This window comes from Psammomys obesus, unplaced genomic scaffold, assembly GCF_907164565.1.
Source record: "Psammomys obesus unplaced genomic scaffold, mPsaObe1.curated_primary_1811, whole genome shotgun sequence".
In the NCBI taxonomy this organism is placed as follows: domain Eukaryota; kingdom Metazoa; phylum Chordata; class Mammalia; order Rodentia; family Muridae; genus Psammomys; species Psammomys obesus.
Genome location: NW_026586589.1, coordinates 6,559,665 through 6,584,641, shown reverse-complemented (window position 1 = coordinate 6,584,641; position 24,977 = coordinate 6,559,665). Strand labels below are relative to the sequence as shown.

Here is a 24,977-nt window from a genome sequence, read left to right as displayed (position 1 = left end):
TATGTCTCTGGAGGCCCTTCCTACTGGCCAGGACACCATGTTTTAGGTGGCAGTTTTGAGGATCATTGGTCGGGTATTTTGCAGAAGAGCCTCCTGGTTGAGATGTATGTCTTTTGCTGGTGAGCAGGCGCAGTCACAGACTTTAAGAAGGAAGGCCCACAGAGGGGCCTGCTGTGGCTGTGAGTGTTGATGTTATCCAGGGTCTCTTGGCTTCAGGGAGTAGTCAGGCAACTATAGTTACTCCCTCGCCTGCCTTTACACTGTCGCTCCAGAAGAAAGTCGTTATGTACAGCACACCTTTGAGATTGTCCACACGCAACCAGAGTGGCTACATAAATACTTGCGATTCATGCAAAAGATGCGCCATTGACTTAGCCAGCGGATTCTTTGTGTCATTGTTTGTTTTTATATCTTGAGTTTACTCTTGTGTCCCAGCTTTGCCTGCTGAATCCCCACTCTGGACAACTCCTGGCAATGTTTGGTTTTGCTTTTTTTTTTTTTAAATCGCTTGCATGCTTTCTGCCCCAGGCTCATCCTGTTTATTTCTGCTTAGAAATTAGCCACTTCCCTAAGGAGTCCTGGTTTCTCTTACGGAAACCAAGATCTGGACATAAGGTGCGCACATTGTTACTGGGGCGCTCTCTTTTCTGTGCTCTCTCGGCCAGAGTGTGATATCTGTGTGTGTGCATGGGTGTGAATCTTTCTATATGTGTCTATATTAAGCTAAATACACTGTGCTGATGTCCCTAACCCTTGGTGGGTGATGGTAGCGTCCTTCTTTTATCTGGAACCTTTCCCCACCGCAACAGATCCACTCCCCCATCTATTCACTTACAGGCAGTCCTGTGTGTGGCAGCCTCACAACTGGATCCTGTGTGAAACAGCTTTTTTCCTTTGTTTGTTTTGGTTTTTGAGACAGGGTTTCTCTGTGTAGCCCTGGTTGTCCTGGAACTCGGGAATTTGCCTTCGTCTGCCTCTGGCACCACCATGCCCAGCTGGGAAAGAAGCTTTTGGCAGCTAGTTTGAGGTGCATATATGGCGCCTTTAGAGCATTTTAGAGACACCTTTCATTTTAGAGTCGCTCATGCCAGGACCCTGTTCTCACCACCTCTTCAGTGTGGTTAAGATACATTCAGATTCAGAATGGCACCCTGCATTCCATTCTGAACATTTAAAATCATTTGTGTTTACAAAATCATTAAAGTTTACTCTTTGTGTTGGGACTTTTTAGTTTAGATCTTTTGTGCTTAACATCTTCTGTTTACAGTATTAAGCTGAGCAGTTTCCCCTCCAAGTATTTGAACTTCATTCATAACTTGCCCATCAATCGTGTTGTTTGTCTCTTCAGAATATGTTGTAACCTCAGAATTATCACCTCAGTGGTTTCTGCCTGTCATGAGCACTTCTTTTGAGTGTCCTACTATTATTGTAACTGTTTCTCTCTTGTTCCCTAGTCTGGTCTCTACACAGCAGTCAGGGGAATTGTGAGATTTCTTTGCCAAGCACTCTATAGTGGCTTTACTTTCACTCAGAATGAGAGCCACAGCCCTTACAATGGTCCACATGGCCCTCCCCCACTTGCTCACCTTCCTGCTCACCTTGGACACATTCCTGTCTTGAGAACTTTGTCCTAACTATATCTCCATTCTGGAGTATTCTAGCAGGTAGTTAAATGACACTTTGCTTTCCTTTTGGGGAGGTCTGTGTATGCTGGGGAGTGAGTTCGGGGGCTTGCTTAGCCACTGAACTACATTCCCAGCCTTTTGCTTTCTTGCCTTGGTAGAAATGTCGCTTTCACAGCTCTTCCCTGACCATTCCACATAAAATAACAAGCCATTCCTCCTCCTTTGGGTTTTCAGATTTTCAGCCCTGACATTCCACTGTAAGTGTCTGTGAGTACTCATTAGAATGGAAGCTCCATGACACACCAGAATGGCACCTGTCCAGGATACTCTGCAAGTGCCGCCTTTGGTCTTTAGCCAGTGAAATTCGTTAGCACAGACTGCAGTCACTCTGTTGATAGTTCTCTTTTTCCTCAGTATTGCACCCTGTCTTGGTCGCAGTGTTTCTGTGCCCAGTAAGCTGTCCTTTTAGTGAAGTCCCATGGTGTACATGCTCCATCCCTAGCGCCCTTCCTGCTGGAGACTTCCTGCCTTCCAGTGTTAGCAGTGGTGCTGCCAAGCCTGCTTTTGTACCTGGAGGCCTTTTCTTTTTAATTATTTCCTTCATCTAAATTCTAGGAAGTAAGTTATTCAGACAAAGGATATCATCAGTTATATGACTCTTGTTGTATGTTGGTCTAATGACCATTAAAAAAAAAAAAAAGCCTAAGTATTCTATGGCTTTGGGCACATTTGTTGATGGGCTCAAAATGACATCAACTCTCTAAGAAGTCAAGCGATAGGCCAGAGTGTAGCTAGATGCCCATAGCTGTGTCCCCCGGCTTCCTGCCGCCTGTCCCTGTCTATCCCAGGACCCTAATCTTCCTAATAATGCTAAGTCTTAGCATCAATGCACCACAGGCTTGAGCCTGAGGCGTGGTCATGGGCACTAAGTTTATGAGGTGCTGCTGGAGGAGTGAAGCTTTCTTCAGCCTTGGCACTAGGACCAGTGCCCTGGAGAGCCTGGCAATTCCTCCCCTGGAGCTGGGCTGGGCTGCCTTGGAATTCACTCCAGGGCCAGCTTAGGAGCTGCTCCAAGCAGCCTGCCTGCACGCTGAGCCTCGCACCTTGTACATGACCAAAGATGGTATCCTTGAACACCATGCCCCACCTGATTGGTCCTCATTGGAGCCAGATGACATTGGGCTCTTTCCAGACGTCAGAGCCTTCTCAGGAGGAGAAAGATCTGCCAGCTCTGAGGGCCTGGGGCCAGTGAGTGAGGGGCTGGCTCCTGCTGTGAAAGACTTCTAAAGACGCTGAACCGGTGTGAGAACTGGCTGTCTTGCTGGCCAAGCACATGACCTTCTGGAGTGACCAGGTTGAAAGGGAAACAAACATTTGTGTTGTGCCCACTCTGTTTAGCTAGTGGGTCGTTTTATAATCCTACAGTTGTTCTTCATGTTGGAAAAATCATTTAGAGTAGAGGAGCAGCAGGGTCAAGATGGAAAAAGGTCATATGGCCGGCCTGTGGTGGCAGGGCTAGCTATAGAACCATAACGTATGTTCAGCTAGTTACATTTAAAGTATAAGAAGCAGGTAAGGCAGGCATAATGGTACAGGCCTGCAATCTCGGCACTCGGGAGTCGGCGGCAACAAGGTCAGGGCTACATGAGAACCTGTGTCAACGAGTAAAATGGAATAAATAAGTAAATAAACAGAAAAAAAGGTGAAATTTTGTGTTGTATTAAAATATAACAAAGTTTACCTTTTTTGAAACAGTCTCCTGTAGCCCAGGTTGACCTGGAACTTGTGACTCTGTTACATCTACCTCTTATGTCCAGGAATTATAGAGGTGCGCCCCTGAATGTAGCTCAAAAGTTACCGTTCTTTTTTTTTTGAGTCCGGGTTTCTCTGTGTAGCCCTGGCTGACCTAGACTAACTTTGGACATCAGGCTGGCCTCAGACTCACAGAGATCCACTGGCCTCTGCCTCCTGAGTGCTAAGATTAAAGGCGTGTGCCACCAGGCCTGGCTAAAATTTAACATTTCTAAGAATAAATTCAGTGTTTTCAGCCATTTTGTATCACTGTGTCTAGAACTTCTTCACCCTCCTGGAGAAAAACTCCGCCTCCTACCTAGACAGGAGTTTCTGCAGCTGCAGTGCCAGTTTCTGATCCTGTGTGCAGTGGTGGCTGCAGGGGAGTGGCCTCCGGAGGCTCATATGTTGAAAGCTTGGTCCGCAGTTGGCCAGCTGTTTGAGAAGGATTTTGAGGTGTGGCCTCCTTGGAGGAGGTGTGGCCCTGTGCGGTGGACTCTGAGGTTTGAGAAGCCCACACGAGGCGCTGTCTGTCTGCCTGCTGCCTATGGAGCAGCGTGTAAAGCTCAGCTACTGCTCCAGTGCCATGTCTGTCTGCTTGCCTCCGTGGTGGTCTTGGGCTGACCTTCTGAAGCTGTAAGCTAGCCCCCTCTTAAGTGCTTTTTTAAATAAGAATTCTTGGTCATGGTGTCTTTTCAGTTACAGAGCAGTGACTAAGATAGTGCACACAGCTTCCAGTTTCTCCACGTTTTCACTGGTGCTTGGTGCCTGCCCACCTGTGCTTTTTTTTTTTTTATACTTTTTTACATTTTTACTTTCCCCACGTGTGTGTCTGTGAGAGAGAGAGAGAGAGAGAGAGAGAGAGAGAGAGAGAGAGAGAGAGAGAAAGCTGGTTCCGGGCTTCTACCATGTCCATGTAAGATCAAACTCAGGCCATCAGGTTTGACGTCAGGTGTCTTTGCCTACTGAGCCATCTCACCAACCCTACCCTCCCAGTTTTGAGACTAAATCTTACTATGCAGCCCACACTGGCTCTGAACTTGCTGTTTTTGTAGCACAGGCTGGTCTTGAACTCATTTTCCAGCTGAGAACTGGGATTGCAGACGTGAACTGACTGGTTCCCCCACCCTCATTTATTTTGTTTTTAATACTTTTAGGGGGTAGAGGCATACTTGCTATAACGTGTATGTGATGATATGTTTTAGGAGTCTGTCCTCCTTCTATCATGTGGTCCCAGGGATCAAATTCAGGTTGTCAGGCTTGGTGGCAAGTGCCTTAGCCAGCTGAGCCCTTACTCTGGCACCTGCTTTGTTGTTTATGTTTTTTGGTTTTGTTTTTTTTTTTTTTTTTTTTTTCGAGACAGGGTGTCTCTGTGCAGCCTTGGCTGTCCTGGAACTCACTCTGTAGACTAGGCTGGGCTCGAACTCACAAAAATCTGCCTGCCTGTGCTTCCTGAGTGCTGGGATCAAAGGTGTACGCCACTACTGCCTGGCTTATGGCTTATATTTTTTTTGTTGCCTTATGGAAGTTCTTTGTCTGTTGGAATGCTAGACCTTTACCGAATGTATGATTCACAAATATCTTCCTCCATTCTTTGGGCTGTCTCTCACTGTCTGAGAACTGTCCTCTGTGGACAAAAGACTTTGGTTCTTATGTGGAATCTAACTGACGTTTTTCTTTTGTTGCTGTGTCTCTGATGTCACATCCAGGAAACACTGCCAAATTCAGAGTCACAGAGACTTCCACCTTAGGCTTCCAACAGTTTTATAGTTTGCTGTCTTAAATTTAGATCTTGGGTCAGTTTCAGTTAATCTTTGTATAGGGTCCAAGGGGGCCGTCCGGCTGTATCTGTTTGTGTGGGACACTGTTTGCTCGCACCACGTGTTTAAAAGCCATCCTCTCCTGTGTGTGCATGTTTATTTGGAGCTCTGGGTCCCGTTGGTCTGTACATCTCTTCTCATCTCTGTCCTGTTTTTCTATGTCCATTTTCATCTCTGTCCCATTGTCTGTACATCTGTTCTCATCTCTGTCCCGTTGGTCTGTATGTCTGTTCTCATCTCTGTCCTGTTGGTCTGTATGTCCATTCTCATCTCTGTCCTGTTGGTCTGTATGTCTGTTCTCATCTCTGTCCCATTGGTCTGTATGCCTGTTCTCATGTCAGTAGATCTGTTTTAATATCATACAATGTTTTCCAACTTTCTTTTTCAAAATAAGTTGAATTAACTTTAGTAATTTAATAGCATGCCATTTCAGCATATAATCAATATAAAACATTATTAATGAGATATTTTACATTCTTTCATAATACACCTTGAAATTAGGTCTGCATTTAACAGTCAATTTTGTTCAGACCAAGTGCATTTTGGGACCACATGTGATTCGTGAGCACCATATTAGTTCGCTAGAAATTGCACAGTGTGGCACAGATCTTTCTCTGAAAACACAGGCACCTGTGGCACCTGATGCCATGGTACATTTGTCTCTTTATTGTCGGGGAAGCCATATAGGTAGGTGCCATGGTAAAGAAGAAGCAAAGGAAGAAGGTAACCCTTGAGCTCAGGCTTGGAGGTAGAATAGGGTTTTGAATAACAGTCATGGGAAGGCTGTTCTGGACAGCCTCGTGTGCTCTTGGAGAACCAAAGGCAGTTCTTCCTGCTTTCCCAGGGAATTAAGAATGGAGTAGGACTGGGCTGGAGAGATGGCTCAGTGGTTAAGAGCACTGGCTGCTCTTCCATCTCACCAGTTTCCAGTTTCCTTCCCAGCCACTCGTTCCTGGCATGTGGGTGCCCAGGGTGGCCTGGGGTCTCCACATTTGCTTTTCTTTCCATCTAGAGTATTCTTCCCTCAAGTGTGAGCTGCTCTACTTCTGTCCAGTTCTTCTCATCTCTATCTACTGAAGACCTGCCATATCCACAGAGGCCTTTGCTCCCACCTCATACAAGATCAAATGGCGCCCTTCCTTAAACGGCTCCCAGTTTCTCTCCCCCTACCGCATGTCTCCATAGCTACTCTGCCTCCATTTGGAGCAGAGCTCTGGGAACAGGCATTTTTCTGTAAGTCTTTGTTATCCCAAAGTGCTATTTCACTAGGTGAATGAATAAAGCAATAAAAATCGGATATATAGTCGGTATCCTCAGTTGATAGAGTGCTTGCTCTGCATTCATGAGGCCCTGGGTTCAAGCCCCAGCTCCATATAAAGTGGACTTAAGGATGCAAGCCTATAATGTAACTCCTGCTCTTAGAAGGCAGAAGCCGGAGAATCGGAAGCTCACACTTTCCTGGATTATTAACAAGCTCTAGGCCAGCCCAGGATGATTGAGATACTATCTTAAAAGCAAGTAAAACAAAACACAGAAATGTGTGGGTCTTTATAAATACAGTGGTTGGAGATTTTTGATTTGCTTATTTTCATTATATTTGGAAAACTTCAAACATTTAAAAGTTGAGGGGATAGTTCACTATGCATATATTCTCTAATTAAATTCAAGAACTGTTTGTGCCTCACTGAAGTTGCTTGTTCTAGTATGTGCATGTAGTTTGTCCATATGCACAAGTGGGACCATTTAAAGATCACATGTAGAAACCTGACATTCATTCTTTTCATTTAGAATTTGGTTCTGGAGAACGCTAACTCTCAAGAGACACTTGGCAGTAGTGACTTGGGCCATGGCCTCCGACCTGGACTTCTCACCTCCTGAGGTGCCTGAGCCCACCTTCTTGGAGAACCTGCTGCGGTATGGGCTCTTCCTGGGAGCCATCTTCCAGCTCATCTGTGTCCTGGCCATTATCGTACCCATTCCCAAGTCCCATGAGGCGGTGAGTCCTTCCCTGGGTCCTCAGCTTTCTGCATGGCAGGCTAGATTCTTGTGCCATAAGACATCACCATAATCAAGATCAGCAGGGACTCTGCTGGCCCTTATCAAGTTAGAATGGTCCCTGGAATCCTACCTGATGGATGGGACCACGTGGCTTTATTTGATCAGGTCTTTTTCATATTGTTTTATTTGAGGCAGAATCTTTTGTTGTTGTTATTGTTGTTTGGTTTGGTTCTTTGAGATAGGGTTTCTCTTTGTAGCCCAGGGTATCCTGGACTCTATTTGTAGACAGGCTGGCCTCAAACTCAAAGAGATCTACCAGCCTCCTTGAGTGCTAGGATCAAAGGTATGAACCACCATGCCCAACTTGAGACAGATTCTTATTGTATGACCTAGGGCTGGCCCCAAACTCAGTATCTCTCTGAGTCCTGAATGCTGCCTTTCTATTAAGTGCTTTATTTTATTTTGTTTTGTTTTGTTTTGTTTTACTTTGAGATAGAGTCTACTGGGTTTAGACTTGAGACAGCCTCTCTGCCGCAGCCTCCTGGGACCAGTGTGAGCCATCACACAGGGCTTCTGTTAAGACTTTCATTAGCTCCTGCTGCCTGCCAGGCTGCTAAGAAATATGGCCTCTGTCTTCAAGGAGCTTCTTGTCTTTGGGAGGGATGCAGATATAAAACAATACTCAGTGATGCATGCCTGTAGTCCCAGCACTTAGGCAAAGGCAGGAAGATCGTGAGTTCAAGGCCAGCCTGGGCTGTATAGTGTGATTCTCTTTCCCAAAATTGGCACCCTGTTTCCATGAGAAATACAAGGTATACTCTGAGTGACTAACTAGGTAGAGGGACCCTCTCACCCTGGGCTATCCCTGCTGCTGAGCCAGAGAATGAGCAGCCTTCTACCATGTGAATGGGGAAGGTGGGAGGATGGCATTCCAAGGAAGAGAAGGAGTCCTGCCAGGAGCCTGAGCCCTGAAGGACCAGGCTGGTTCAGGGAACCTAGGAGATGACTGTGGCTGGAGCACAGAGGGCACTGGGTGAGAGCTGCAGCCCAGGGTGTGGGCAGGGCCCAGAGAGTTTGAAGACAGTGACACGATCATGTTTGCTTTGGGTGTGACACTTACTCTGTGAGTGTCTTTATTCTGTACCACCCTGCTTTCAACCATTCTTGTACACTGCCCCCATTTTCTTCTGACATTGACTTGTTGGAGGAAGCAAGTCTTTATCATCCGTGATCTGCGCATTCCACGATTTACCTGGTTGCCTCTCTACATGGCCACTGTTCCCACAGGAAGTTCCACACAGGCACCCAAGGCCATTCAGTTATTTGTTCCCACCACTTGGTGCTGTGGACTTTCCAGTTGTGACAGTTGTAGTTGGTGTCAGAAGGATCATGATGTCTGGCTCTTGTACACTGAGAGATCATCGTAAGGTCGATCTTACCTGACCCTGAAGTCTTTGTCCTAAATGGCTGCAGCATCACTGCTGAGATCCATTATTCCCCCATGCCTTGCCAGTCATTCAGTGAGGACCTTTGACTTGCTAGCTGACATTCGGTGAGCTGCCTGATGTTGGTGCTGGGAACTGAGCTTGGGCCCCCTGGGAAGAGCGCTGAGCACTCTTAACGACTGGGCCCTCTACTTGATAGACATCAGATTTCTAAAATTTGATTAAAAATTAAAAATTGTTGTAATTTTTTTGGTTTTACTTTGCGTGTATGAATATTTTGCCTGCGTGTGTATGTGAACGTGTGCGTGCCTGTTGGATCCCCCAGATGGCTCACAACCATCTGTGATTGTGGTGAGCCACCGTGTGGGCCCTGGGGTTCAAACCCAGGCCTCAGCAACAGCAACAAGTACTCTGAATGCTGAGCCATCTCTCCAGCCAGCTGTTTCAATTTCTAAAGTGCATTTAGAAATTCAATGGGAGTGTGTGTGAGTGTGAGCTTGTGTGGACGTCAACGGACAACTTTTGGGAGTTGGTTCTCTCCTCCACCATGTGGGTTCCAGGACTAGAACTCAGAAGCAGATGCCTTTCCCCTGGAGCCATCCCAGTCACCTGGGTTTTGTTAACTACTTGAGGCAGGGTCTTCCTTTGAAGCCCAAACTGTCCTTGAACCTACTCTTCTCCCAGCTGAGCCCGCCAAGTGCTGGGATAACAAGTGTGTGCCCACACCTCCGGCCACAGCAAGTTTTTTCTTAAAGAAGTTGCATCAGGTGTAATGGCGCACACTGTAATTACAGCGTGCAGGAAGCGAAAGCAGGAGGATTGCCGTAAGGTTGAGGGCAGTCTAGACTGGTAAATTGTAGGCCAGTTTGAGCTACATTCTGAGATCCTAGCTCAGTTGAAAGAATTGGAATTCATACTGATATTTAGAATTTAAACTGAAGACTCCGGTGTTTTTGAGTTTACAATTGTATCATAAAACTTTTTTTTTTTTTTTTACATTTATTTGTTTTGTGTGTGCATATGTGTGAGTATGTGCATGCGTACATACTCACGTGTGTACATGTGTGTACAGAGGTCAGAGGACAACCTTCAGGAGTTGGGTTTTTCCTTCTATCTTGAGGGTCCGTGGAATTGAACTCAGGTTGTCAAGCTTGGTTGCACGTGCCCTTACCCACTGAATCACCTTGCCACTGCTAAACTTATCTTCGGTTTATAAAGGCAGTCTGATTTCCTAGAAGATTAACAAAATGACTAATTTTGTTCTGTCCTGCTATGTTGGAGGTCACCAAGGTCAACTTAGGTTAAGTAATGAATTAGGAGGCCTCACAGCTGTGGCTACCACAGTGAAAGGATATAGAAGGGGCCTGGGATAAAGCTGGAGACCAACTGACCCCAGTCCCAAAGTACCCAGACCAGAACCACACAGATGTGTCCAACTCCAGCAGCAAGAAGCCAATAGATCAAGAAGCTTTGTCAACAAGTCATTCCTCAGAGACAGTGTGTTTGTTTGAAGACAGTCTCACGTAGCAGAGGTTATCCTTACATTCCTGCTCTTCCTGCCTCTGCATCCCTAATGATGGGATTTCACCACCACACCTGGTTCATGAGGCATTTGGGACTAAACCCAGGGCCTCTTGCATGGAAGGCAAGCACTCTGCCAAGTGAGCTCCAAGCAGGCGTCCTACCCTTGAGCTGTAGCCCCACCCACAAGGCTTTTTATTGGGGCTGGTCACATGAATACTGTCTGCCTACTGCATGTCCAGATTTCAGACTCCAGAGATGCAGGTGTCAACGGAAGGCACAGTGCTTGATGGGCTAGGCACGGCACAGCGCGCTCTCACAACAGTGGGAGTGAGGGGAGCTGTTAAGAGATCCCAGCGTCCAGTGCTGGCAAGGAGCAGCCGTGCCAGCAGGGACCAGGCGTGCCAGCAGCTTCTGGAAAGATGTGACTGTGTTTTACCTGACTTTACTCTAACACCTACCGTGTCTGACATGCACCGCTAAGCTGGGAGCCAGGCGGACGTGTGAAGGTTTGTTTTGGCCTCAGGTTGTGTTCCTGCAGGGGGACTGCAGCCCAGCACGGCGCTCTCAGCCTGCTCTCTCTGTGGACTCCATTCTGGAAGACATTAGGCACATTTGCTACAACTTGTTTTTAAGTTTTAGGAATTTTTTCTTTTTAATTTAATTTGTTTTTGAAATCTTATAAAATGTTTATATATAACATTTTCAACCTGTAGAATAAGGTATGTTCATAGAAGTTTCCTTTAATCTCATTATGCCCCCACTACTTTCTTCTTCCTCCCATAGGAAGCCATTTTTATTACTGATTCATCTTTATCATTTTGATTCATTGTTGTTTTTTTAAACCAATAAATGCTGGTATGTTGTCTGTATATGAATATCCATGCATTTGTCGTCCTTCCTCTGAGGTACTGAGCTGGCATAGTCATAAACATACCTTTTCTTTTTCCCCTAATATCTCACCATGCAGCCCTGGCTGCCTGCAACTCTCTATGCATGTAGACCAGGCTGGCCTCACACTCAGTGACCCTCCTGTCTCTGTCTCCTGAGCGCTGGGGTTAAAGGGGATCACCACAGCTGGCTGTTGCCTAACAAGCATGCTGCATTTTGGAGACTGTACGTGTTGGGGCTTGTAGTGTTCTGAAGCTCCTGCTTATGTGGTGCAGGGTGATGGGTGCTGTGCAGTGGGGAACCAAGTCAGAGGAGCAAGTGTAGCATGGGGCCAGCGGAAGGAGCATGCCAGACTTCAAGTTTTAAAAGGGTCCCTTTAAGGGGCTGGAGAAATGGCTCAGTGGTTAAAAGCTCTGGCTGCTCTTCCAGAGGACCTGGGTTCAATTCCTACCATGTCAGCTCACACCTGTCTGTACTCTAGCTCCAAGGCTTCTGCTGTCCTCGCAGAGGCACATGCAGGCATGTAGTGTATGGGTGCATGAACTGCATAAGCATGTGCACACACTCATGCATAACTACACCAGACAAAGGCCAGAGCTTTGAGGGATTCTAGCATGGGCAGGCGTGTGGCCCCTGGTGGTTTTGTCCATTGTGTATTCTGGTATTTTATGGATGTCAGCACTGGACTTTTCCACCCATAGTCACATCCCACAATTAAGAACACAATTCCGGGGCTAAGAGTACTGACTGTTCTTTCAGAGGACCCGGGTTCAATTCCAGCACCCATTGGCAGTTCACAGCTCCTGTTCCAGGGGACCTGACACTCTCACACAGACACACATGTAGTCAAACACCAACGTACATAAAATAAACAAACAAATAAGTTATAAAAGAAAAAAACAAAACAACGCAATCCCGAGGCCCAGTCCTCTGCCAGGGCATGCTGTTGAGTATTATGTGACAAACTTTTATTGTCATCAGCTGCTGCTGAAGCTGTTCTTGGTCCCCAGGGACAGTGGGATGGGGGAGTGAGGGGCAGGGTAACTGCTGTTTTATTTGGAGAGTAGGAAGGGAAGCCATGTTCCGCCCATTGTTCTTAACCCTTTGAAGAGAGCAGAGGCCTGGGTCTGTGCCACAGGCTGGCAGGGAACGGTCCTTCAAGGCAAGGACTTGACAAAGGGCTCAGAAATATAAGCTCCTCAAGTCATCTGAAAGTTGCTTCCTGACCTCACTGTGACATGTCTTTCCCCCCCCCCATATGATTTAAAAAATTTTAATACATGTCTCCTAAAAAGCAAACAGGCGAAAAAAGTTTTTTTTAAGTATATGCCTTCTAAGTCACCCAACAAGTAGGAAGATTTAACTTACTCCATCTTTTAAAATATAAATATATTGCAGCAAATTTCTTTTCTTTTTCTTGTGGTTCAGGGGGCAGGGAATACAGGGGAGCTATCTTCCTAACTGGTTTTTACTGTATTAACTCTGTTTTGTTTTGTTTGCTGAAACAAGATTTCACACTGTAGCCATGCTGACCTCAAACTGAGAATAATAACCTTCCTGCCTCAGTTTCTCAAGTGCTAGAATTACAGGTGTGTCCCGCCACACAGGGCTGTGTAGCTGTCTCTGTGAGTGCATGTGCACATGTGTGAGGTCAGCGGACAGCGTGCAAAGATCAGTTCTACCATGTGGATTCTGGGGATCCAGCTCAGGTCAGCAGGCTTGGTGGCAAGACCTTTTACCTACTGAGCCCACTGGCTCCAGTTTTAGCTGACTTGGAACTCACTATGTAGACCAGACTGTTAAACTCACGGAGATCTGTCCACCTTTCTCTTCCAAGTGCTAGGATTGTGCCACTATATATGACCCATTTTGCCTTAAAAAAACAAAAAACTTGCCAGGGGAATGGAGAGATGGTCCAATTACAATGGCGTACTGTTCTTGGCTTCCAGCACCCATGCTGGGCAGCTCACAACACTTGTTACTCAGGCTCCAGAGGATCCAACACCCTTCTCTGGCCTCTGCTGGCATCTACATAACACACATACATGTAAATACAAATAAAAGCAATCTTAAACAACAACAAAAAACTAGGTCTGGAAAGATGGCTTGGCTATGAAGAGCACTGGCTGCTTGTGCTGAGGACCTGGATTTGATTCCCAGCACCCACATAGAGGCTCACACCATCTATAACTCCAGTTCCAGCAAATCCAGCAACCTCTTCTGGCCTGACCTTCCATCTTTGTGAGTACCAGGCACATACATGGTATGCATTCAGACAAGGAGGCAAATCACTCATACACATAAATAATATAACTACATCTTTTAAAATTTTTTAAAAAAGGGGGCTGGAGAGATGGCTCAGAGGTTAAGAACACCGGCTGTTCTTCCAAAGGTCCTGAGTTCAATTCCCAGCAACCACATTGTGGCTCACAATCATCTATATTGTGATCTGCTGCCCTCTTTCTGGCTTACAGGCACACATGCCAGCAGAATACTATATACTGTATAAATAATAAATAAATACATCTTTTTTAAAAATTAAAAGGAAAACAGCCAAAACCCATTCAGTGGGTCAGTAGCAATGATGATGATAAAATGAAGCACTGTGAAGCCACTTACTGCCTTAGGCGAGCATATGGCTCCTGTGACTAGGGATTCTGCTACCAACTTTCTTCTGTACCTTGATGAGACAGCCTCCTCTCCCTTCCCCCATCCCTCCCACTGTGACCCCCAACTACATGCACAGAAAGGAAAGGAGCTGTGTGCTGCCAGAACTAGGCAGCAGAGTGGTGAGTGTCTGGGCTGCACCGCTGGGAGTATGTCAAACAGCCAGATGGGGTGGGGGAAGGGGCCTTTAACTAGGGGACAACTGAGGTCTTAGGGAGGAAGGGGGCCTGGGAAAGTAGGGACAGCTTGTAGAGACTCTTATGGCCTGAGGGCAGCAGGGTGGCGCTTGGTAGCAGGCGATGCTACAGAGGTGGGAGAGGGGCAGAAGTGGGGTGAAGAGGCCCGGAAAACAATGCTGCTCTTTGCTATTTTGCTTAGGGCAAAACTGTCTCCTTGCTTAGCATATAGACACAAGGTTTCTTAGTGGCTTTTAGGGTCAGAAGATAATATTTTTGGCTCCAGATGATGGGAAAGCCTTTGAAAGCAAAAAGAATGTCTTTCCTGTTTCCCAATAAGCAGATTTCTTGCAACTGGTTTATGCTTTCAGTGCTTCAGTACTTAGGAGATTATTTGAAAGCTCTTTGGGGGCTAATCAGGGAAGAGGGGAAAAAAAAGAACACATATAAATGATTCCCACCCCACCCCCATCCTTTCAGAGGAGAAACAAGAACCCACTGGCAACTGCAGCCAAGCCTCTAGAATCCTGAGCCAGATGGAAGGTTTTCCCATTGACACCTCATTAAGCTGAGACCTGAGAAAATATTTATTTGCTCCTGACTAAGGCCAAGGCCACACAACCCAAGTGTTTTCTTATAGGCTAGATTCAAAAATATGAGGTAGCAAGTCCTTAGACTCAGAAAAGACAGCAAATGCTCCTGTCTTTCAAGCCAAGTTTGGTTGTATGGAGCATGGTAAGGGAAAAAAAAAAAAAAAAGATCCTGGGGGACTGATGACCAGTGTGTAAAGGCCCCAGGCCTCACGGCATTTCCAATCCCAGAACCTTCATGGTGGAAGACAACTGTCTCCATAAAGTTGTCCCCTGACCTTCGAAGTGTGCCCATGCGTCTGTACACACACAATAAATAAAAGTAATTAGATTTAGGCTGTACATAGTGGTACACACCTTCAATCACAACACTGTGGGGGTGGGGAAGGTGGAGGCAGGAGATCTCTGTGAGTTCAAGGCCAGCTTGGTCTATGTAGTCAGCTACAGGTGAGACCCTGTCTCAAAAGGAAAATAAAATAGAAAGGATTCTGAGATCGCCTTTGGGCTCTAGAGGAAAGAGACTATTGATGCTTGCCTATGAGCCAGGGGCTGGGATGTGATCATTCGGTGGCTCTGTGCGTGGCTGGGGCCATCTGGGGAGTTTTCGTAGGCCTGGCCGACTCCTGCAGATGTGGATTCTCGTCATCAGAGTCACAGATCAAGGGTTTGTAATGTGCCCAGGTGGACTAATATGAGGCACTTATCTAGCACTTGGATTTATTTCCCTGAAGCCTAAACTTAATTTTAGGAGGACAGGTTAAGTGTGAAATGATGGTTTGATATCACAAGTTGAGAAAGGAGCTGGGTGATAGTGGCACACGTCTTTAATGCCAGTACCTGACAGAAGCGGGTGGGTCTCTGTGAGTTCGGGGCCAGCCTGGTCTATAGAGCTAGTGCCAGGACAGCCAGGGCTACACAGAGAGACCCTGTCTCAAAACAAAAACAACAAAACCTCAAACAAACAAGCTGGGAAAGGAAGAGCCTGGGAAGAGTTAGATTAGAGGAATCATCATGAGCATCTTGGTGTGCATGTGTGTATTGGGAAGTCACTTTTTTGAAACTGGCCGTGAAGTTGCTGTGTATCCAATGATGACTTGGAACTCCTGATCTCCTGCCTTTGCTTCCGCCGGGGTGCTAGGATTATCAGTGTGCTCCACCACACCCAGCTTCAATTTAGCATGCTTACTTGAAACCTGAGGAGATGCTGGGCTATGCAAGGAAATTAAGGTTCCAGAAAGGCTTGAACTTGACCCTGCCTACCTACCCTGCTTGAAGTTTACATGTGCTTTAGGCTGACTGAGAAGTAGTTGCTCCTGGGGTGGGAACCCAGGACTCCTGAGGTGCCCTCTGCCTCCCTGACCCTGTGATGAGATGACAGTTCCCAGAGTTTGTCTCTTTCAGCCACAGTATCCCAAGGAGGCTGCCTTCCTGCTTGGGCTAGTTGAAAGGCCCCTGAAAGGAGGCCTGCCGGCCTGCTGGGGACAACAGTGGTCACTGGGTGGTAGCTACAGTGATGGCTGGGATTGAGGAGCCCAGGTCTGTTTCTCCAAAAGCTGGAGTCCTGGGGAGCATATGCGAATTCTAGTACCCCAGAGACTAGAGGCAAGCAGCTTCTGCCTGCCAGCTCTGCCAGGCTCAGGTAGCCCTCCTCAGAGGGGTTCTAGCAGAGCTAACTTGGGCTTCTGCAGTCTGTGATGGCATCTGTAAGCTCATTGGGTGCTTTTCTGGGGAGGTCTGTGTAGGCTTTCTTAGGGGAAATCCCGAACCTTAAAGGGCAGTAAGCCAGACTATGCTGAGACACACCTTTTCCCTCAGGGCATGAGTGTGAGGCCAGGTTGACATGGCAAGTTCCAGACCAGCCAAGACTGCGTAATGAGACCCTGTGTCAAGAGAAGAGAACAGAAGAGAGGGAGAGGGAAAAAAGAAAAAGAAAAGGAAAACGAGGAAGTGTGGGCAGCTGCTCCGTGTGTCCTGACTAGCCCGAGCTTCTCCCCCAGGCGTCTTTTGGAGCTTCTGCACAGAATGTACATCCAGTTGGCCCCACGTGAGTGGCACTGGCTTGTTCACTGCCTCATGCCAGTGGTGAGAGTGCACCATGAGTTTGTAGTTTAGATGCTGTCTGAGCCAATCTCAACTGTTCTGTCTCAGCAAGCAGCACGGAGAAGGTAGGCAGCTCCGCTTGCTCACACTCCATCCAGGTCTGTGGTGCTAATGAGGGTCATCGGCCCAGCTCTGGTGGCTTCCCCATGCAGACATGGTATTGGCTCGTTAGCTTGGCAGATTGGGGATATCGAGGCATAGGGGACTTGGAAGCTTAGAGTGGTCCAGTTCCTGCCTTTCCCAGGGTATACTGACTTCCTTCCTGGGCCCTGTGGTGAGGAGGGAAGATGGTAGCTCTCAGCATCCCCATCAACATGGAGTTACAGCTCGGAACCGTTAACTTGCTGCGTTCACTTTAGAAATCTCATGGAGGCTCTGCTTGACCACATGCTCTCCTGGAGAACGCACCAGAATCTAGTGAGCTGGTGGCGTCTAATGTGCTGCCCACAGAGCTGTCACTCCCAACCTGAAGCCTGTAGTGTCTGGAGACCTGAAAAACCTGTCCCCGAGCTCTGGGACAGTGGCCTAGAGTGCCAGAGCTCTATGAAAAGTTCTGTGTGTGTGTTGACGGGGGGGGTGGGGGTGGTTGAGTTTCTGTGCCCATAACTATACAGTTAACTTGAATAAGCATGCGCCCACTCCTAGCATCCAGGGACTGGCTAACAGAACCAGCTCCCGTTCTGCTGGCATGTGGTTGCGGCTTGGGAGGAGGTGTGCTTTACTTAATGGCACACAGCATTCCTGCAAGCCCCAGACATCTTGTCTTTGCCTCCCTAATGCTGGGATAACAGGTGCGTGCTACCACACCCCAGTTTTTACGTGAGTATGGGGATCTGAACTCAGGTCCCTAAGCTTCTACAGCACGTGCCTCACTAACTGAACCATCTCCCCATTCCTCCCAGATTGCCTTTTCTAATCATGGTTCCGCTTGCCTGCCAAAGTGTCTTGGATGCTGTGTCTCTGTTTGGCATAGTTGAGCCCCCGAGGACAGTCTTCCCCCACCTCCTCATATCATCTGGTAGCTTGCCCTCTTCTCAAGGCCACCATCGAGCTCCATCTCCACAAGGTCTTTTTAGCCCCTGGCCTGCCCAGGGCTTCAGGCAGTAGTGGCATGGTGGGGAGGGCCAAGCTGCAGCATGAGGCTGACTGGTCTGAGTTCTGTCCAGTCTTACTGTAGCTGAGCCGTAAAGAGAGGAGAGCTCCTGGAGGGTCAGATGAGACCGTTTCCAGGTGATGCCTGAGCAGAGTGCTGCTTTTCTTTTTTCTTTCCCTGGCGTGTGTGTGTGTGTGTGTGTGTGTGTGTGTGTGTGTGTGTGTGTGTGAGAGAGAGATAGTGTTGAATGACATTCTGTCCCGATTTACAGGCGCACAGCCACACTGAGCAGCACAGTGGAGACAGCAAGCTTAGTGCCTCTCCCTTGATACTGCACAGATTCCGTTACCTGGGCCTGATGGATAGCAGCAATTTTCTGGCCTGGCGAGCTGCTCTCTTGCCACCTCGTTATTGATGGGGTTGTGTCCACAAAAGATGCCTCCATGGACCCAGGAAACACCTGACAGTGAAGGTGTCTCTTTTTTCCCTCACATGTCTTTTTTTTTTTCCCTCACTTGCTTCAGATGAGGTGCGGCCCCCCCCCAGACTTAAAGGTGAGGCTGTCGAGTGTGTAGTCTTCTTGCTCTTCCCTGGCTTGTTCTAGCCACACACATCTGAAGAGAAGTTAAGTCACTCCCTTGTTCAGTTATTCCTGTCAGCTGAGAGTGAAAACTAGCCTTGTCATGCTAGGACCTGAGGACCCAAATCACACTATGACAGCCACCTTTGCTTTCCTGTAGCTTTTCTAAAAGTCCCCTGTGCCAGAGCTTTGGCTTCCCTGCCAGTAAATGTGGCTCCAGTGGCTGCCTCCTCCTCACAGGCCCAGTGAGCAAATGACTGAATATATGCTGGGCCTTCTGCAGCGCCCTGTGGTGAGCACAGTGCTGCCTGTACTGGGCACACATAAATGCGTGGTAAGCACCTGTGCCATGAGTGGATGCTAGGACACAAGGCCAGTGGCCTAGAGTGAGAGGGGCCTGCCTGGAGTCAAGGCCAAGGCTGGAAGTCATCTTAGACATTCTAAATCTGGAAACAGGCACAGTCATGACCGTTGTCCACATTTTAAGACAAACGTCTAGAAGCAGTGCGGGGGATAAAGAGAATGGAGGGTGCAAGGGAAGGGTGCAAACCAGGAGTGGCCAGACACCATGAGTCCAAACGGGCAGTGGCTGCGCATGTGGTTGGGATGAGCAAACCTAGAACCTCCTGGAAAGTAGAGTAAACAGGCCTTGGGAACAGGTTGATGTGGGGGTATGAGGGACCAGTGAAAGCTTAGAAATGACTTGGGCAGCTGGATGGATGGCAGTGCCAAAAGCTGAGGTGGGGTGGGTAGAGAGGGAAACAGTTACCGTGTTCAGGCATGATACCTGTGGTGTGCACACCCACAGAGGACCGAGTCAGCTGCACAGAGCGAACACAGCTACGCCGCTAACCTGCTTGCCTGACTCCTCCAGGACCACTGGTCACAAGGAGGGGACAGAGTCCAGAACAGACCACTTCGTCATTCTGGCATGGGGCTCTAGGGGATGCTAAGTGTAGAAAATAGATGTTATAGTTAGCAGTGAAACACTGAGAGACACAGACTCTGGCTCTGCTGCTCACCAGACAGAGCTGGGGCCAGCCCAGGTGTTCGTCCCTTTGTTTATCACCTGAGCTCCATCCTGGGGCACTTTGTCTAGACGAATGACACGGGACCTGACATGCTCGCCACCAGGCAGTGTTGGGCTGGTGTGGCGGTAGTGTGACCGGTGGAGAAGCTGAGCAGGGCTGGGGGCTGCACGTAGTTGATTTTAAAATGGCTGCGCCCCTTAGCTTATCGGAAGCGTGAGGCCTCATCTTCAGTGTTGTCCGTGATAGACAAGAGGCTCGTCTCTGCCTGCTCCTTCACTGCATTCACCAACTTGTTCAAGCCGCTGACGCTGCCCTGAAGATGGCTAGCCGGGTAAGATAGGCGCGAGGACGTGTCACTTTAAAGGTAGAGAGCAGTGAAAGGAGACGTTCAACATCAGCCTCTGGCATCCACACACATGTACACACGTACCTACATATGCATGTCTATGAACACGTGCCCATGCACACGTCACACACAGTATACGTGTCTCTGTGGTAGAGTGTTGGTGGTGTTGGAAGGTGTCTGGACACTCTGTAAAGAAAGGAGGCTAGGCAGTCGTAAGTGGGATTTGTTTTTATTTTTTTAACTTTATGTGTATGAGTGGTTTCCTTGCATGTATGTAAGTGCACCCTTTAAAGGCCAGAAAAGTGTGTCAGGCTGCCTGGAGCTAGAGTTAGAGGTGAATGTAGACTGTCAGTCACATGGATGCTGGGAACTGAACCTGGGTCCTCTGTAAGAGCAGCAAGTTTTCTTAACCACTGAGCCGTCCCTCCAGCCCTGGAGTATGTTCTTAAGAGTGCCCAAGCCACAGGGTGTGGATCTGGGCAAGGACAGAGGGTGCTCCTGTTAGTACAGCTGGCTGGGAGGCCCTGCAGCCTGACCAGTGTGGTGCTGGGAGGCTGCCTTAACTGCCTTCCCAGGTATGGGATAAGAGGCTGAGGGTGGTAGAAAGCTCTTGGGGAGGCTGAGGGCGGAGAGCAGTGGTGAGACCTGCATCTTGGGCACCTTGTTTGGCAGAGGCAGCAGGCAGGGCAGGGGTAGTGTCTGGATGGAAGGAGGGGTTCAGATGCTAGCGAGTGGCTGAGTCAAGATGGAGGGAAGGTTGAGTCAGCAGGCTTTGAGACCTGTTGCAGAACAGTAGAAGGTAGACCACTGGGACCCTGGTCACTTCCTGCTGGAGGAAGGCTGGGCTTGTAGAAAAGATGCCATGCGAGCTGGGAGGGTTGAGTTGGAAGGGCATGGGGCATGCCCATGCTAGTTATCTGGTGTATAGACGAATGGGGCAGCACGGGGGGGGGGGGGGGCGCCGCGGGGCGGGGTTGTCTCTGAGCCCAAAGTCCCTGGAGGCATCAGGAAGATTCTCTGTAGCATGAAGAAGCACAGGACAGCCACTAGTCCACCATACCAGCCCTAGCTGCTACAGGCTTGAGCTCAGAGCAGGCCTCAGTAGGTTTTCTGGCATATGCCATATGTCTGCTCAGGGCACGTAGAGACAGCTGACTTCCGCAGGGTGTGCAGGTGCTGTAAGACACAGCTCTCTGCTCCCAAGGCCCCCAGTGACATCGACATCACGTCCTGATGAGTTTGCCCAAGGGACTGTGGCAGTGGGGGAGTGGGGGTGCAGTTGACAGCCACTCCTCTGAGATTTGGTTTTGTTTGCTTTTCTAACTGGTTATTTTTTTATTCTTAGCCAAGTTACATAAATAATAGTGTAAGGCATCTTGGACACCATTGAGTTCTGGCTGGAGGAGGCCCAGCAGCCAGAGGAGCTGAGCTCCAGTCCTGAGACCTGGTGAGTGGGAAGCAGCCTTCTGCTAACTCCCACCAGGCCTCCATACCTGCTCTCTGGCTGAGAAGGGGACTTGGCAGGGTCTGGGCTGGCCTTTGGTAGGGACCATTTCCCAGAGCTGTAGTTCTTCCACTTGCAGGAAGGCACCTAGGCCCTGGGGACTGTAGTAATACCAGAAAATAAATAAGCTAAAACCTGGCATCTGAGATTAAACACAGAGGAGCGTCTTTGTCTTCCAGAGCAAGGATGTAGCCTTACTCTGCTTTTTAGTTTTTCTATTTTAACTAAAGACCAAGGGGTTTGGAGGCTGGAGAGGTGGCTCCAGCCTCCTCAGTGGTTAAGAGCTCTTGCTTCTCTTGCAGAGGACCTGGGTTCAATTCCCAGCACACACACGGTGACTCACGGCCCATCTGTAACTCCAGTTCTAGGGGACCCGACACTCTTGTGACTTCCATGGGCACTGAGCACACATGTGACACACAGACAGACATACAGGCAAGACACACATAAAATAAAACTAACAAAGCTCAGCAATTTGAAGAACTATATCAAAGGGGTAAAACAAACAACAACCTTTCCCATATTGAATTCCAGCTAGCCAGGGATTCCCAGTGAGACCTTGTATCAGGAGGCGAGGCAAGTGGATCTGTCTCTGTCCTGCCCTGGCACCTTAGGCTGTTGTCCTTGAACACAGAGCAGTGCTCTTGAGCTGTGGCCACTATGAGGGGACACAGAACTGCCATCGCTGCATGCATGCACTATCCAGGAGGAGCTGGGAGTCAGATCTCATGGGAAGTCACCCAGTTGGCATGCATGGATTTTGAGTCTTTAAAAACTCTTAGTGTGTTTTTTTCTGGATGGGGTGTGTGTGTGTGTGTGTGTGTGTGTAAGTCAGAGGATAATTGTAGAGTTAGTTTTCTCCTTCCACCTTCATGTAGGTTCTGGAAATTGAAGTACATGGCAAATGCTGTTCCCTAGTGAGCCCTCTCACCAGCCTGGTATACACTGTTTTCATTACATTTATTTGTTGCATTTGTGTGTTTGTTTGTTGCAGGAGGCATGCATGCCATGTCCTCCTTTGGAGGTCTTTAGGAGTGAGTTCTCTCTTACTCTGTGGGGCCTGTAGATCAAACCCAGGCCATTGGGCTTGCTGGACCTTTCCCTGCTGGGCCACCATGCCACACACCCAACCTACCGCACCCCACCCCAGTGTGGATTTTTAAGAATAAACACTGCAGACCATGTGCAGCTTGCAGACAAAGCACAGGCTGTGGCTGGTGTCCTCTGTGCTAACTTGCTTTTGGTGTCCTTTTGGGCCATGGCATTCCTCATGTTATCACCACATGAGAGGAACAGCAGATAGCTGTCATTCCAGATTCTTCTCTGGAATGAGTGGAGTGGCCTGGGGCAGGCCTGTGCCTTCCTGGGGTTTACCTTCTTTATCAGCACAGTGAGGCCAGACCTAGATCTGTGGCTCTGCACTTTCTTTTCTCTCAGCAGTAAAACCTTTGTCCCAATCAGATCTTCTGAGGGAGGATCATGGGGTATGAAACAGGCAGCAGAGCTGCCCCAGTTGCTGAGAACCTGGGGTTCTGGCCTGAGGTTGGCTCTGCCCTCCCCCAAGGCACCTCTGCCAGACCCTGCAGAGCACAGTTTAGCCCACCTGCCAGCTGCTCTCCACCCCCAATCCAAATGCTGTGGCCAAATGGGGGGAGGAGCGTGACCACCAGCAGTGCCATCCACAGCAGCCTCCCCCACCGCCCACACTCACTAATTCTGTCCTAGCATGGGGCATCCTGACAGCCACGGTGCCACCAGCCCTGCTGGTGCTTCCTGCGACGTCACCTTCCCCATCTTATCCATAGGTTTGTCACTGTCCCCATCTTACACATAGGCTTGGGACTGAAATGCCCACAGGCCACTGGACTGGAAGGTAAAGGAGCCAGATGCCCCCTGGTGCCATGTACTTTCAGACCCTGCTCTGGGAAACAGCCCTTGCCTATGGTTGTGTGGCGTGCTTCAGTTGACAGAATCCCTTTGGTCCATCCGGATTCCTCTAACAGGACTCTCTTTTTTAATCAACACACAGGAGGCAGAACAGTGTGAGCCTAGAAGTGCAGAGGTGACGAAGAAGCCCAAGGCTGCCGCTCCTTCCACCAACAAGAGGCCAAAGAAGGAGACGAAGAAGAAGCGGTAGAAGCGGAGGCCGAGGAGCCCACGGCTTTGGCCTTGGGGACAGCCCTCCTGGGATCCAACATCCTGCTTCCTCTCACAGACTGTCTCTGTCCTTGGCTCGGGGTTTGAGGTCATTAAAACTCCCTCTGACCACAGGGATCTGAACAGCCCCTAGGCCCCAGCTGTGCAGACCACCACTTCCTCTTCCTTCACGGCCCCGGAGGGGTCCGAGGTCTTGTAAGGCTCACAGAGTCCAGCCCTCACAGTCATGCTTGGGCCCAGCTGTCTTCAGATAGAGACATGCTGCATCTAACCTTAGGAGCTGTTACCTAAGGCTCCAGGCACGCCCTTTCCCATTGTCTGGGCCACATGTGTCACTCTTATGTGCACAGAACTTCACATGTGTTCAGGTCAGGATACAGTGTGACCTAGCCCACTTGATTTAGCAGCCAGATCCTGAAGATGTTGGGGGTTGGAGGGACAGTCGAAGGCCTGGGCCCAGTGATGCCTGCACAGGAAGTTGCTGGCTGAATGAGGCCAGATTTCCTGGACACGGACTTTGCAAGCCTTTGAAACAGGCATTTCACTTTCAGACCAACCTCTTTTCAAGCCATTCTAACATTCAAAGTGCCTTTGACTTCGACCTGTCATTCCCACAGCTCTCATTCCCTGGCCAGTGAAGAAAAATTATGTGGAGAAGTCAAAGCAAATAAACTGTCTTGCATGCTGAGCCTGCCAGTGTTGTCACTGAGGAGGGGAAGGGACAACCTGGGTTTTTTTTCCTGAGGATGAGGGAACACTGTCCCCCAAAGAAGTGGAACAGTGTGGGCAGAAATGGCAGCTCTGGGCAAAGCAGCCCTCTAGGCCAAGCCACCCTGGAACAGGCTTCCAGAAAAGGTCCAGTCAGTGGCTCCACGCTGTCCTTAGTCATTGGGAGCCCTTGTGAGTTAAGTTTCCACAGAGTCCAGGCTCCTCTCACTCCATAGGTCCCTACTGCAGGAGGACAACACTGTTTATCCTTAGAGCCCTGTAAAATACAGTGCATTACAGTAGAAAGCATCAAGGTTCCAGGCGGCTCCAGTCACATGAATCAGCCGCCAAGGAAAACCCCTACACCACAAAGTCAGGACAACAGGCTCCTCCACCAGCCAGATGCTATCCCAGGTGTCATCAGGCCTGTCCATTTTACTAGTCCAGGCCACTTGAGACACCACAGTGGGAGTGTGACCCGAGCCCAGGCTCCTGGCCACGCAATTCAACAGGCATTTATCCTGGTGTATATCGTGAGTAGGGCAGGTGCTGTGGGGTCCCTCCCAGAGCCTCGGGTCTCGGGAAATCCAGGGACATTCTACTTGGCAAAGGGCCACGTTGTGCAAACACAAGCACACAAAGAGCTTCCACAGAAACAAGGAGCCTTTGTGGGAACCGTGAGTGCACCTGGCCTGGTGGGAGGCTGACATACAAACAGATGAGGCTCGAGTCTCCATCAGGAGGTCAGCAGAGTGTGGGAGCCCAGCGCAGGGTCGCCGTGTCAGACCAAGCCCAGCGCAAGTGACCAGCTGTCAAAAGGCCTGGCAGGAGTTAAGAGTCAAGGGACTATGGTAGGCATAATCAAGCATAGGCCACAGCAGAGGAGAGAACCTGTAACTGCCAGGAGCAGTTCTACCTCAGAGCCCAACTCCTG

General features: G+C 48.9%; 1 protein-coding gene across 2 annotated transcripts in view; it reads left to right on the top strand.

Annotated features, from left to right (window-relative positions):
- The window catches only part of Manbal (mannosidase beta like), a 29,073-nt gene extending 5,050 nt beyond the window's left edge, over positions 1-24,023 (top strand). Inside the window, exons 2-4 of one of the 2 annotated variants that reach the window (XM_055602174.1) lie at positions 6,249-6,469; positions 7,025-7,232; positions 23,208-24,023. In XM_055602174.1, coding sequence (XP_055458149.1) covers positions 7,083-7,232; positions 23,208-23,315 — 258 coding nt within the window. In that variant the 5' untranslated portion in view covers positions 6,249-6,469; positions 7,025-7,082 and the 3' untranslated portion in view covers positions 23,316-24,023. The remainder of the gene's footprint in view (positions 1-6,248; positions 6,470-7,024; positions 7,233-23,207) is intronic. The other variant, XM_055602175.1, reaches the window with a different exon arrangement.
- The last annotated feature ends 954 nt before the right edge of the window (positions 24,024-24,977 follow it).